The sequence below is a fragment of the Schistocerca serialis genome, chromosome 2 (assembly GCF_023864345.2).
Source record: "Schistocerca serialis cubense isolate TAMUIC-IGC-003099 chromosome 2, iqSchSeri2.2, whole genome shotgun sequence".
NCBI classification, from domain to species: domain Eukaryota; kingdom Metazoa; phylum Arthropoda; class Insecta; order Orthoptera; family Acrididae; genus Schistocerca; species Schistocerca serialis.
In genome coordinates, this window is record NC_064639.1 from 849,062,765 (window position 1) to 849,078,154 (window position 15,390).

Below are 15,390 nucleotides of genomic sequence, written 5' to 3' on the forward strand. Positions count from 1 at the left end.
GTCAATCAATTGACATGTTTGCGATTAGTGCTGGTCGTGTTTCGGAGGATAATTGTTTGCGAAGAAAGGAAGGAAGACGACTCGTGTTTAACGTCTCATCGATGACGACGCCATTAAATGAGAAGCACACAGGCTGATGCAGGTAAGCTGTAACATAAGGTATAAGGTAAAAGATGGGATAAGATAGGCCAAGTGAAGTAAGGAAATACGAGGGTTGGAACTTTCATAGTGGCAACTATTTATTTACAGTTCGTACAAAATACACACGTGTTTCAAAGTTTTACTGACTTTCACAGTAGTCACCAGCATTGTGTATAACCCGTTGCCAGCGATGTGGAAGTTGTAGGATACTCTTAGCAGTGCCAGTTGTGTTGACAGTTCGAGCGGCGCGGTCTATTGCCCGATGAATTTGTAGCAGTTCTGAAGCGAATGCCGTGAAGTGTTTCCTTCAGTTTAGAATCGAGTTGAACTTACTAGGACTTAATTCAGGGGAGTGCAGTAGGTGGTGAAGCACTGAGCAGCCCCTTCAGTCAAACAAATCAGTAACAGCTTGCACTGTACGTGCTTGAGCATTGTCCTGCGAAATGATGGTCAGGTCCTGCAGAAAGTGTCATCACTTTTGTCTCTAAGCTGGTCGAAGGTTGTGTTGCAAAAATGAACAGCATAGAGATAGAAGTGATGACACTTTCTGCAGGACCTGACCAGGACTACACTCAAGCACGTACAGTGCAAGCTGTTACTGATTTGTTTGACTGATGGGGCTGCTAAGTGCTATACCACGTACTGCACTCCCCTGACGTAAGCCCTCGTGAGTCCAATTCGTTTTCTAAACTGAAGGAAACACTTCACAACATTCGTTTCAGAACTGCTACAAATTCATCGGGCAATAGACCGCGCCGCTCGAATTGTCAACACAGCTGACACTGCTAAGAGTATCCTACGACTTCCACATCGCTGGCAACGGGTTATACACAATGCTGGTTACTTTGAATGTCAGTAAAACTTTGAATCACGTATCTATTTTGTACGGGCTGTAAATAAATAGTTGCCACTGTTAAAGTTCCATCCCTCATATGCCGTGTCACGTTCTTAGGAATATGCCTAGCATTTGTCTTGAACGATTTTGCGAAACTACGGAAACCTATATCGCGATGTCGTGATGGGGATTTGAACTTCTGGCCTTCAGAATTGTTTGCTTGTCAAGTCTTAGTTGTCTTGTATGTGTATGAAAGTGGTTGTCAACTTCTCGTCTGGTACTGGAGGGAGAGGAGGAGGAGGGGGGGGGGAGAGGAGAAGAAGGGGGAAGAGGAGGAGGAGGGGGGAGAGGAGGAGGGGGAGGGGGAGGGGGAGGAGGGGAAGGGGAGGGAGGAAGGAGGGAGAGTGTGAGGGAGAGAGAGTATTGCAACACTACCTCATAAAAACTGGAGAAGTAACGCCAAGCAGACAAACAGTTTTGATTGCGAAACAGCAACAGTTCTGGTGCCAGGTCGTTAGTGAAATGTTTAAACGATACATCGTGCACAGAAAATCCTCTGATAAAGCACGATAAAAATATTTCGAAATGAATAGGTGCATCGATACTCCGTAAACCACATTATGGTGTGTGGTAGAGGGTGCTTTGTGTACCAGTGTCACTTCACCCCTTTCCTGTTCGGGAGAACAACATTTGCTGCTAAGCCTCCGTTCGCGTTCGAATTTACCTTCGTAGTCTTTTCGCGAAATGTACGTAGGATGGAGCAATATATTGGTAGGCTCTTGTAGTAACTTTAACAGTAAATCACACCCCGATGCAGATTGCCTCTCTTGCAGCGTCTGCCACTGTATTTAGTTGAGGATCTCCGTGGCACTTTCGCGCTTACTAAATGAACCTATAATTAAACGTGGTGCTGTTTTTTGGATCTCCTCCTTTTCCTCTATCAGTCCTACATGGTGCGGATCCTAGAATGACCAGCAGTATTCAAAAATTGGTCAGGCTAGTGTTTTTTAAGGTATCGCCTTTGTGGGAGGGCTACATTTCTTGAGGATTCTCCCAATGAATCACCGTCTGGCTCTGCCTTATCTGCGATTAGTTTTACGTGGTCATTCCACTTTAAATCGTTCCGTTCACATACTCCTAGATGTTTTATGAATATGAAGGGTTACAATGATTTTTCTGCAATCGTATATTTCGCTTCCGTTTTTGATATCGTTGATACTTCTCTCTATGCAACAGCATCATCGATGGAAAGCCTCATGGAACTTCCAACTTAATTCACTAGGTCATTTATACATATCGTGAAAAGTACTGGTCCTGTAATACTCCCTTGGGATACGCCCGGCGCTACTTTTACGTCTGTAGTTTCCTCTCTTATTGACAATGACATAGTGTGTTCTGTTTGCTAGAAGCTCTTCATACTAGTTACACAGCGGGCTTGATATTCAGTACGCTCGTATTTCGTTCATTAGACGGCAGTGCAAAACTCTATCGAACGCCTTCCGGAAGTTTATTACGCTGAGAATACACGCAACTGAAGTGAACTGCAAGAGCGACATTTGATCTGTGACCACAGGGAGATAAAAGACGAAATAGTCAGGATCATTGCAAACTTTGGGGAGACACGATTCAGTAAGCTGACGTCTTTTGCATGTTTTCACTCAATACTGTAATATGGAATAATGTTCTGGGGCAACTCATGTTTAAGAAAGAAAGTCTAATTGCTTAAAAACGTGCTATGAGAATAATACGTGGTGCTCACCCACGATCTTCTTGTAGACACCAGTTTAAGGTGTTAAGCAGTTTGATACCTGATTCACGTTTTTTGTTCCCTCGTGAAGTTTGTTGTAAATAATCCACTGCATTTCAAAAGGAACAATGGTGCACATAATTGCTATACCAGAAGAAAAAATGACATTTATTACCCACATTAAGGTTGTCTTTAGCACAAAAAGGAATGCACAATGCTGCAACCAAAATTTTTATAACCTACCCAGTGATATAAAATGTCTGACAGAGAGCAAAGTAAAATTTGGAAATAAACTGAAAAAGTTTCTCCTTGAGAACTCCTATTTCGCAGAAGAATTTCTATTTCTGTACTGTGTTCAAGGTACTGGGTGTCTTTACTCAAGGAAAATAGAAAAAAAAAACAACTTGTAAATGATCAGTATGTGGGCACGTTTAAAAAAATAAGTTGTGATAACAATATGAAATGACTAGTTCCACATCATTACGATTTATCGTACAAATTATCCATGGAACACGTAACTAACTGCGTAAACTCAACTAAAGTGGTAAGGAACAGGACGTGGACCAATTGATTTGTGTAAAACCAAAACTGTACAGTATTTCAGGTCACCCACTGAAGAGACGCTTACGGGTTAGTAAAGATCAACACTGGAGGAGAAAAGGAGTTTTGTTTCTGAACTATAACGATTTTACCGATCTAGCGAGCCGTATGTGGGCATGCGTTGCTATGCCACATTTGATGTAAATTTACAACTTCAGAGTATTGGCCAGAAAGTCACAGTACCATAAACTGTTGATCGTACACCTGCTGAGCAAGTAGTCATCCAGCGCAGGCACTTTGTGCCCCAAAACAGAACGATAATTTCCGCACGGACGGTTCCGTCATGAATTTCTTCTCCATTGCTAATCGACGGCTTCCCAACTGGGGCCCTGGCGTTTGAAATCTGTACTTGTTACATTCTTTCTAACTGTACGCATTGACTGTTGTAGCTGTCGAGGACATAGCGGGACCTCCACACATTTGAGTTGAATGCATTCACACATTCTCGTATTGTGTGGAAGTCGATTTGGCGAGCTGAATCATGACGGAGAACACGCTTATCAGCAGGTTCGCTGTGGTCTTTCCCTTTAGTTATTGAGGCTGACGAGTACCCACCCGGGGATCATTTAACTTCTTCGTAGCGGAGTATTGTAAAAGCAACCTGTTAAAAGATATTATCTAACATCGGTGGAAATAAGTTTAATTTCAAAATTGCTAGACGAGATCCTAATGGGCTGATTCTGTCAAACAGAGGTCAATGTGTTAGTCGTTGCCCGACAAACTATACATATAGATTTTATATAAAATGGATTACGTAATTAATTGCGTTATACGCTGTGGAAGGACCATGATAAACTTACAACCGTGGCAGTTGTTCTTATTTATTGTTTCATCTTTTGTCATTTGAGTCTGATGCTTTTCATCAAATGACTGTGTCTGTCATTCATCCGAACATTTGGCGTTACTTGACCGTCCCTTGTTTCGGTGAGTTCCAGTAGCCACTATACCTGTTCTGAAGATGACATAGTTTTGTATGTCTTCAGACTGAATGTCCATTTCCTCTATATCTTTTCTGATGATCATGTGTCATTATATTCTTATTTTTGTTTCGGGTCAAACATGTTGCATGCCACCGTAAATATGGGCTCTGCGTTTCTGCATTGTGTCCATAGTTCTTTCGTAGTGTATTGCAGAATATGTACCTAGTTTCCATTTTTTTGTAAATTCTATTTTAGTAATTTGGATCATATATATTGTGTAAGTTGTTTTCTTTCTGTTTTGTTTCTCGTCGCGCTAATAGACGGGTCACTAAGAGGATACGACGCAGATACATATTTGAATTTAATAATCAATTTTCGTATTTATGAAAAAGCATTTTTTGTTGTACATGTCTCCCGTGGTTTTGAAAGTTACATCAAGCTTTCTTTATAAAGTCCATTATTAACATAACCTAACACATTCGCACAAATTTTTAAAGGTATACACACGTTTCATGTTTCGTAAATCAGGTTTAACTGGATTGTCTTGTCCTAACTGACTGGCATTTGACACACTACCGTTTCCTCTCCAAAAGTTGTTTGCAAAATAGTTGTTTTCCTATGTCTTACCGTATATGAATTTGTAACGTATGTTACTAGCAGTTTTCGTAGATAACTAACATTGTTTTGGAGGGGACAGTATACTTATACAGGATCTGGCAGATATCTGTACCCTTAGAGCATAGATAGTGTTGTAAATGCCTACAATGTTGGTAGACGATTTGTTTGTACATAGATGTATGAAATGTACGAAAACAAATATTAAAGTGTGCATATTATTTACATTCAAAATCTCTAGACGCGAACGGACAGGTAAAAACAGAAAGCAGAAGCAAAGTATGACGGATCTGTATACAGAGCAGAAGTATTTAGGTAACCTTCAGGTCTTTTGAAAAACTTCTTGATTATTGTGAGGCACAATACATGAACGTCTTAACGCCTCCTGCGCGAAGGAATCGTGTCACTTCTCAGTATTCCGCCCAGGTGCACATTGTTGGCAGAGAGGACACGTTTAGACTGTCAATTTGGTTTGCAGAAAGGCTTTTCAACAGAAAATGCTATATATGCTTTCACTGATCAAATATTAAATGCATTGAATAACCGAACATCGCCCACTGGGATATTTTGTGATCCCTCAAAGGCTTTTGACTGTGTGAATCATGAAATTCTTCTAGATAAACTTAAGTATTGTGGTGCAAGTGCAACAGTGCACAAATGGCATAATTCATATTTAACTTGAAGAATGCAGCATGTTGAAATTAACAGTACAAATAGCCTGCAAAAATCAACAGACCTCTAACTGGGGAGGTATCAAAAATGGTGTCCCACAGGTTTCAGTCTTAGGTCCCCCATAGTTTTTAATATGTATTAATGACTTGCCACTCTATATTCATGAAGATGCAAAGCTACTTCTTTTCGACGACGATACAAGTATATCAATCAAACCCAACAAAGAAGAATCAGTTGAGGAAATTGTAAATAACGTCTTTCACAAATTATTGCGTGGTTCGCTGCAACTGGACTCTCACTAAATTTTGAGGAAACAAAATATATACAGTTCTGTACAGTAAAAGACAAAACACCATTGATAAATATAGACTACGAATAAAAGTCTGTTGCTAAGGCAGAATATTCAAAACTTGATGAGAAATTGAATTGGAAGAAACACAACGATGACCTGCTGAAACGGTTAGGTTCAGCTACTTATGCTATTAGGGTTATTGCAAATTTTGGTGATAAACATATCAGTAAATTAGCCTAATATGCCTCTTTTCATTCACTGTTTCCATGTGGCATCATATTTTGGGGTAACTGATCATTAAGAGAAAAAGTATTCATTGCACAAAAGCGTGCAATCAGAATAACAGCTGGATCCCACCCAAAATCACCTTGCAGACATTTATTTAAGGAACTCGGAATAATCACAGTACCTTCGCAACACATATATACACTTATGAAATTTGTTATTAGTAAACCACGCTAATCCAAAGATAACAGCGAAACGCGTAGCTACAACACTAGAAGAAAGAATGATCTTCACTATTCTGGGTTCAATCTGACTTAGGCACAGAGAGGAGTGAATTATGCTGCCACAAAGATCTTTGTTCATTTACCAAATAGCATTAAAAGTCTGACGGATAGCCAACCAACATTTAAAAATTAAAAGAATTTCTGAATGACAGCTCATTCTTCTCAACAGATGAACTTTTAGATGTGAAGCAGTGACCGTAAAAAAAAAGTTCTGTGTAAAGAAAACTTATGTTAAAATGACACTTTCCACATCATTACGAAATGTCGTATTCATGATCTATGTATGTATGTAAGCATAGCAGCAAGGAAACTGACGCACTCCAGGGCAAACTTCGAACACGTGACCACATTACTACTGGCTCGTGTATGTACACTCAGAATGAAGTAAGGTGAACCTGAAGATAGCCACAGTACAGATTAATTTTGGGATGTACTCGTAGTAAGGTTTTGTAGATCTCGAAATCCTGTTTCGCTTTGGAGCAGCAGCAGCACATCTCTGATAAAAAGGAGGAGGACGGTCTTTGTTGTATTTGTATGGAAATGTCAGTACTGTACTCACAGGTGGTGTTGCCTCCCATCTCGATGATGCATTTGCAGTCTCGCGAGATCTCGCGGTTGTTGAAGGGTCGAACCCTCACGGCTACCTTCACAGACGACATGTTGGTGGCTCTGCAAACAAAGGAAATGTACCTTTAATGTCAGACACACAAAAGAGGCGACAACAACAACAACAGCGACAGAAACAACAACAACAACAACACCATGAAGCATTACTGAAACGAAGACAGCTACCAGTATCATTTACTCACAATATTAATTTAGGTGCACAGAATCTACATCTAAGATTATTACAATATTACACGTATATGAGAAGTTACTGGTACTTTTGTTCTGCATCATACTGAGTATTCGATTACTTTATAGCATCTTAAAAAAGTAGGGTATTGGTATCGAAAGTTTGAATAGTGTTGGGGATTTACTGCTTACTAAGCTGGAAAAGCGGTTCAAGTATTGATTTAAGTCTTAGATGTTCAAATGGTTCAAATGGCTCTGAGCACTTTGAGACTTAAAAATCTGAGGTCATCAGTCCCCTAGACTTAGAACTACTTAAACCTAACTAACGTAATCCACCCCCGAGGCAGGATTCGAACCTGCGACCGTAGCGGTCGCGCGGTTCCAGACTGAAGCGCCTAGAACTACTCTTCCACAGCGGCCGGCAGTCTTAGATAGTGCAAACATAATTCCCATATTTTGTTTTGTACTGAAAATGAGTGCTCCCGTCTTTAAGAAAAATTAATTATAATAGAGTGCTTTTATCTTAAATAAATCTTGCAATCTGGGCTGTAACAATAGTGGCGCATATCAATAGTAGAAAGCTTATATCATGACCTATATACTGAATGCATATGCTCACTTTGCTTCATGAAAATACAGTATAATTTCCTTGAATTAGCTTTGTATTCTAAATAATTCTATTTATGTCAAACAAAAGCTTAAAAACAGATAAGCAGTCGATACTGTCGGTGTAGATACTTTCGATCCGGTATTGTCACGCTATTAATAATATTTAGTCTATACTAAATATCCTAACGAATATAGTACTGAAACGTCTCTTATGTGTTATCCTTTTCGAAACTCGATGGCCATTTTACTCCTGTTACACAATTTCTTACAGAACTGGTTGTTGGCAGAGAGGCTTGTGGGTTTCTGTAGCAATCATCATTTCTCTCAGCAGTTTAGATCCACTGTAGTAAAAATATTGTGGACGGTCGATGCAATGGCAAATCCTGTGGCGTTCCTAGGAATCAGGCTCCATAACACACTTCGTGATAAAAAAAATTCAGAATTGGTTATATTATTGCATTTTACGAAGTTCACTCACAATCAGTATGAAATCATGAGTAACAGCTAACTAGGAGCGTGAAGTGCCTGTTATCGCCTTGATGACGACAGCGGTGCATCGTGTCGTGGACTCGACGAGACGCCGAGAGCTATGGGCAACCACTGTGGTTAATCTCAGCCGCCGCACACCACACACGGACATTGCTTGTTGCTGGGTTCAAGGGGAGAGCATCGTGCTCCATGGTGTCCCAAACGTGCTCAAATAAAATTCAGGTCAGGCTGTGACGTCATGATTCTGTTCATCTACAAAGCTTTGGCTTTGTAAATAGTCAAGTTCATTCACGTGCACGTAATCTTTGCTTAGTTAGCAGAGACATATCTCTATGCTGTTTTTACACTGAAATGCCAAAGAAACTGGTATAGGCATACGTACTCAAATACAGATATGTGTAAAAAGGAAGAATACAGCGCTGCGGTCGTCAGAGCCTACATAAGACAATAAGTGTCTGGCGCAGTTGTTAGATCGGTTACTGCTACTAGAATGACAGGTTATCGAGATTTAAGTGAGTTTGAACGTGCTGTTATAGTCGGCGCACGAGCGAAGGGACGAAGCATCTCCTAGGTAGCGATGAAGTGGGGATTTTCCCGCATGACCATTTCACGAGTGTACCGTGAATATCAGGAGCCCGGTAAGACATCGAATCTCCAACATCGCTGCGGGCGGAAAAAGATCCTGCAAGAACGGGACTAAAGACGACTGAAGATAATCGTTCAACGTGACAGAAGGGCAACCCTTCCGCAAATTGCTTCAGATTTCAATGCTGGGCCGTCAACAAGTGCCAGCATGCGAACCATTCAACGAAACATCATCGATATGGGCTTTCGGAGCCGAAGGGCCATTCGTGTACCTTTGATGACTGCAGGACATAAAGCTTTACGCCTCGCCTGGGCCCGTCAACACCGACATTGGACTGCTGCTGAATGGAAACATGTTGTCTCGTCGGACGAGTCTCGTTTCAAATTGTATCTAGCGTATGGACGTGAGACACCTCGTGAATCCATGCACTCTGCATGTCAGCAGGGGACTGTTCAAGCTGACGGAGGCTCTGTAATGGTGTGGGGCGTGTGCAGTTGAAGTGATGTGGGACCCCTGATACGTGTAGATACGCCTCTGGCAGGTGACACCTACGAAAGCATCCTGTCTGATCACCTGTATCCACTCATGTCGATTGTGCATTCTGACTGACTTGGGCAATTCCAGTAGGACAACGCGACACCCCACACTTCCAGAATTGCTACAGAGTGGTTTCAGGAACACTCTTCTGAGTTTAAACACTCCCGCTAGCCATCAGACTCCCCAATCATGAACATTATTGAGCATATCTGGGACGCCTTGCAAAGTGCTGTTCAGAAGAGATCTCCAACCCCTCGTACTCTTACTGTTTGAACAGCCCTGCAGGATTCATGGTGTCAGTTCCCTCCAGACATTAGTTGAGTCCACGCCACTTCGTTTTGCGGCATTTCTGCGTGTTAGCGGGGGCCCTTAGGCAGGTTTACCAGTTTCTTTGGCTCTTCAGTGTAGAAATCGCCTGACAAAAAAAGTGAATCACTCAGCAGACACGGTCGGTTGTCAATACAACTTCGTACACGTTCACATCATCTGCCGATATGTATGTGGTTAGAGTTGCAGTTCTCTGTGATAGGTGCATTATAGTTATTCGTGTTTAGTGTTGTTACTTTGTCTGGAAGGGTATATAAGGAGTGTGAACAGCATCAGACGTTGAGTGATCACTGTGAAAGACACGGATTAGCCGCGTATTCGTGTGGGACAGCGGTACCAGCACTTGACAGAGTTTGAAAGGAGGCTCATTGTGGGTCTTTATTTGGCCGACTGGTCAAATAGTGCAGTACCCAAATTTGTGAGGCATTCAGATGTGACAGGGGTCCTGTGCTGGACAGTATGGGAACATGAGGGACTCGTCAACGTTCCGGTCGACCACGTCCGACTGCCACAACGGATGATCACCGTATTGGACACGGAGCACATCGTAACCCCTTCACATCTGCGCCTGCTATCCGAGAACAAGTAGAGGACTCCCTTTAACATTCTGTGTAATTATGTGTAATTCCAGACTAGAGAACTACCGTCCCTTGCTTAGGCTGCCATTAACACCGCAACACAGACATCGTAAGTAGTATCTTCATCCATGTCATCAGTATCTTCACATTCTGTGAGATCGCAAACAATCTCTGCACCACTGAGCGGACACTTGGCACACATATTGCTTCAGCTTACTAGTTTGATTGTTTCGTTTATCAGGTACCAATGTCGTGAGCCAGCCTGGCAGAAATGTGTACTGCAATCCTTCTCTTATCTGCTGGCCGTCCAATATTACTCACGAGAGCTAACAGTTGACTGAAGAACGGCGCTCGTATTATTGCAGGCGTGGCAGGCGTCACTTAGAAGTTGTGCCAGTAATATTATGGGGATAGCATTCTTTCAAACACTGAAAACAATATGACGGGCATGGCATTATAAGTGTTCAATTAGCGAGAGCTTGAGCATAATTAGGATACTGGATGCGCCGACAACGGCAAATTTACGACATCTACATTGGTTTAACTTGCGACATGAGGTCACCGATTTCAGTAGTCTTACCACTTGACACGATACTTTGTATCAAGCTGCTTCTGATATTCTGATCATGGGCTATGCTTAAAATGCACCAATAAAGTTTTATAACAAGTCTATTCTTGCTAATTAGCGATGTGAAGCAGTGTTAAGGACGTCCTCAGTCAATTGGCACCCGTAATACGACGAAAATTATTTCCGGCAATTCAGGTAGGGCGTAACTTGTTTGGAAATTTGAACAACTGATTAAAATCAGTCTTTCTGAATGACATTTTTGAAGTTCGCGTAAAACAGTATGTTTAATCTCGTTACTTTGTCACCCTTTAGTCAAATCGCTTTCTCTGTGCTGCGTAATTAAGTATTCACTACTGCAATTAACAACCCGTATAAACTAAATTTGAAAGTTTGTGAAAACTTACCACCACTGTACTTCGATAAAAAATTAAGTACCAGTTCACACTGCAATGCAGATAACACCCTATTTAAATGATCTTTTGTACTAATAATAAAACTGCAAAAGCGTCGTGTCCGTCAGTCTGTTTGAATACGCTAATCCCCAAAACTACTAGAAGAATTTTCACGGTGTTTTCACAGGTAACTATGGCGTAGCTTCTGGCAACGTATGGTCTTTATTTCATAAAAACTGGTTTACTGAAAATAGGTATTATAATATAGAGGGAAACATAATTGCTCTTCGAAAAAGCTGCTTACTCTTTGACGTTTGAACTGTATCAAAAAATGGCTCTGAGCACTATGGGACTTAACATCTGTGGTCATCAGTCCCCTAGAACTTAGAACTACTTAAACCTAACTCACCTAAGGACATCACACACATCCATGCCCGAGGCAGGATTCGAACCTGCGACCGTAGTGGTCTCGCGGTTCCAGACTGAAGCGCCTAGAACCGCACGGCCACACCGGCCGGCTGAACTGTATCAAATTTGTGAAAATGCTCTATTGTTTGATATGTTCCACGCAATACGATTTAGCTCAATTAACAGAATGCTTATCTAATGAACGTGTTTAATCGATGATTTCATACTAGTATTACTAAATACTTACGTAACTCTGTCTATTACATTTTCACGAGTAAACCGTAGAACCGATTTTGATGTGATTTGGTACGGAGTTAGCTTGAACCCTGAGAAAGACCATACGTTACTTTAGGAAGTGTGTGCGCGCGTGCGTATTTTCTAAGCCCAATGCCTTGCCGCAGTGGTAACATCGGTTCCCATCAGATCACCAAAGTGAGGCGCTATCAGATTTCACTAGCACTTGGAAGGGTGACGGTTCGGCTCTGCCGAGCACTGTTTGGAAGCGGGCTACATTCAGCCCTTGTGAGGACAATTGAGGAATTACTTGATGCAAAATAGCGACCCCGGTCACGATAACTCACAAGAGCCGGGAGAGCGTCGTGCTGACCACATGCTCCTCCATATTCGCATTCAGTGACGCCTATCAGCTGACAGTGACACGTCACTCGGTACTTTGGGCCTTCCGAGGCCTGTTCGGTTGGAATCTCACACACATTCATTCAATGCTTGATTTGTGACACAATGCACCACACTGCAGTAGCAGATTCTCCATTTTGGTAGTAAAGCTTCACTAATAGTGACGTTTCTGGTTAAGTGAACATGCTTGCGTACCTAACTCCCTCTCTACTACAACCATTTTATACACGATTCTTATGCGGCATCACTGACGTGTCGCTGTCCGGTGCCATCTATTGGCCGGTTTTTGCACTAGTTATTGGGTTCAATAAAACACAACGTCATTTCAGGCATGTGTGTCAAGCTTTACCTCTCTACCTACGTTATTTGGTGAATTAATGCAATTTCAAATACGAGGGCAGTTCAATAAGTAATGCAACACATTTTTTTTTCTGAAACAGGGGTTGTTTTATTCAGCATTGAAATACACCAGGTTATTCCCCAATCTTTTAGCTACACAACACTATTTTTCAACGTAATCTCCATTCAATGCTACGGCCTTACGCCACCTTGAAATGAGGGCCTGTATGCCTGCACGGTACCATTCCACTGGTCGATGTCGGAGCCAACGTCGTACTGCATCAATAACTTCTTCATCATCCGCGTAGTGCGTCCCACGGATTGCGTCCTTCATTGGGCCAAACATATGGAAATCCGACGGTGCGAGATCGGGGCTGTAGGGTGCATGAGGAAGAACAGTCCACTGAAGTTTTGTGAGCTCCTCTCGGGTGCGAAGACTTGTGTGAGGCCTTGCGTTGTCATGAAGAAGGAGAAGTTCGTTCTGATTGTTGTGCCTACGAACACGCTGAAGTCGTTTCTTCAATTTCTGAAGAGTAGCACAATACACTTCAGAGTTGATCGTTTGACCATGGGGAAGGACATCGAACAGAATAACCCCTTCAGCGTCCCAGAAGACTGTAACCATTACTTTACCGGCTGAGGGTATGGCTTTAAACTTTTTCTTGGTAGGGGAGTGGGTGTGGCGCCACTCCATTGATTGCCGTTTTGTTTCAGGTTCGAAGTAATGAACCCATGTTTCATCGCCTGTAACAATCTTTGACAAGAAATTGTCACCCTCAGCCACATGACGAGCAAGCAATTCCGCACAGATGGTTCTCCTTTGCTCTTTATGGTGTTCGGTTAGACAACGAGGGACCCAGCGGGAACAAACCTTTGAATATCCCAACTGGTGAACAATTGTGACAGCACTACCAATAGAGATGTCAAGTTGAGCACTGAGTTGTTTGATGGTGATCCGTCGATCATCTTGAATGAGTGTGTTCGCACGCTCCGCCATTGCAGGAGTCACAGCTGTGCACGGCCGGCCCGCACGCGGGAGATCAGACAGTCTTGCTTGACCTTGCGGCGATGATGACACACGCTTTGCCCAACGACTCACCGTGCTTTTGTCCACTGCCAGATCACCGTAGACATTCTGCAAGCGCCTATGAATATCTGAGATGCCCTGGTTTTCCGCCAAAAGAAACTCGATCACCGCCCGTTGTTTGCAACGCACATCCGTTACAGACGCCATTTTAACAGCTCTGTACAGCGCTGCCACCTGTCGGAAGTCAATGAAACTATACGAGACGAAGTAGGAATGTTTGAAAATATTCCACAAGAAATTTCCGGTTTTTTCAACCAAAATTGGCCGAGAAAAAAAATGTGTTGCATTAATTATTGAACTGCCCTCGTATTAACGGACTTTTGCGTCATCCTGTACGTAAGCAGGAAAATAAAAGATGATTTGGTGCGAAGTACTGTAAGAAATCTTTGTGAGAGATAAGGTTGGTAGCTAGCTTGCAAACGGTGAACATCTTGAGTACTGAAGAAAGCAAGAATAGCAGCAAGATTTGAGTAATTATGCCTCAGATGTGGATTAAGTAGTGACAGTTGCTCGTTTTCTATGAATCATAATTTCCGGCGCCATGATCAAGTACGACGACTTCATACTAGCGCCACTGAAAATCGCCACAGCCACCATCTTCACTATAAGTAAAGTTTAGTATTGATTTATCTACATAGGCCAGGTTTTTTTGGCCCTTGCAACCTACGTCGTCAATTATTTTTCCAGCCTCTTGTCTTCCTCTACAGTTTTACCGCCTACAGCTCTCTATAGTACCATGGAAGTCATTCCCTGCTGTCTTAACAGATGTCCTATCATCCTGTCCCTTCTTGTCAGTATTTTCATTTCGCCGATTTTGCGGAGAACTTCCCCTTTCCTTACCTTACGAGTCCACCGTATTTTCAACCTTCTTTTATAGCACCACATCTCAAATGCTTCGATTCTCTTCTGCTCCGGCTTTCTCAAGTCTCTTTTCATTAACACACAATGCTATGCTCGAAGTACACGTTCTCTGAAATTTGGTTGGAGTGCAAATAATAAGTAACTTAATTTCAACTTCGTGTTAAGAATACTGATTTATTCCTCGGTCATTCACGTGGATAAGATCCTTTTCCTAGTGACGCTATACTCCCGCGTGTCCAATTCTAATGTACTGGAGAGTCATTCATTATCATCATCTTGGACAGTTTCCAGCCTCTGGCTGGGTCTGTTTGGAACATAAGCCTCTCTACCGTCTTCTGTCTTTCCACCATCTCTCCGTCTTCACCTTGGTCCAGTCTTCTCCTTTCTTCCGGACGCATTCCTCCACTCCTTTCAGTCATCTGTCTCTCGGTCTTCCTCCTGGTCTCTTTTCTTCCAGCTTCATCTCGTCTATCCTCCTGGGTATCTTCTCCTCCATTCGCTTAACATGTCCATACCATCTCAGCCTTGATTTCTCAATCTCCTCCTGTAATAGTTCCACCTTCATTAACTCTCTGATCCTCTCAGTTCTTAACCTGTCTTTGTCACTCCAATACTGTTCCTCAAGAATTTCATCTCACTAGCTTCTACTTTGCTTTTCTCGTTTCCTTTCGTAACCCATGTTTCGGATGCATACGTCAGGAACCTTTTTACCGATTTGGGGTACATCCTTGCTCCATATCAGTCTTCTGTCACTATTCCGAAATGCTTCTGCTTTCCTCCCCCGCTCGTTTATTTCTCCGTCGTTTTTTCCATCTTCCTGTATCAGGCTTCCTAGGTACTTGAAACT

General features: G+C 42.3%; 1 protein-coding gene across 6 annotated transcripts in view; it reads right to left on the reverse strand.

Moving 5' to 3' along the window:
- Positions 1-15,390, reverse strand: part of LOC126458130 (kinesin-like protein unc-104) — a 376,183-nt gene that overhangs the window by 226,323 nt on the left and 134,470 nt on the right. For all 6 annotated transcript variants that reach the window (XM_050094968.1, XM_050094971.1, XM_050094972.1 and 3 more), the window contains exon 2: positions 6,891-7,000. In XM_050094968.1, coding sequence (XP_049950925.1) covers positions 6,891-6,990 — 100 coding nt within the window. In that variant the 5' untranslated portion in view covers positions 6,991-7,000. The remainder of the gene's footprint in view (positions 1-6,890; positions 7,001-15,390) is intronic.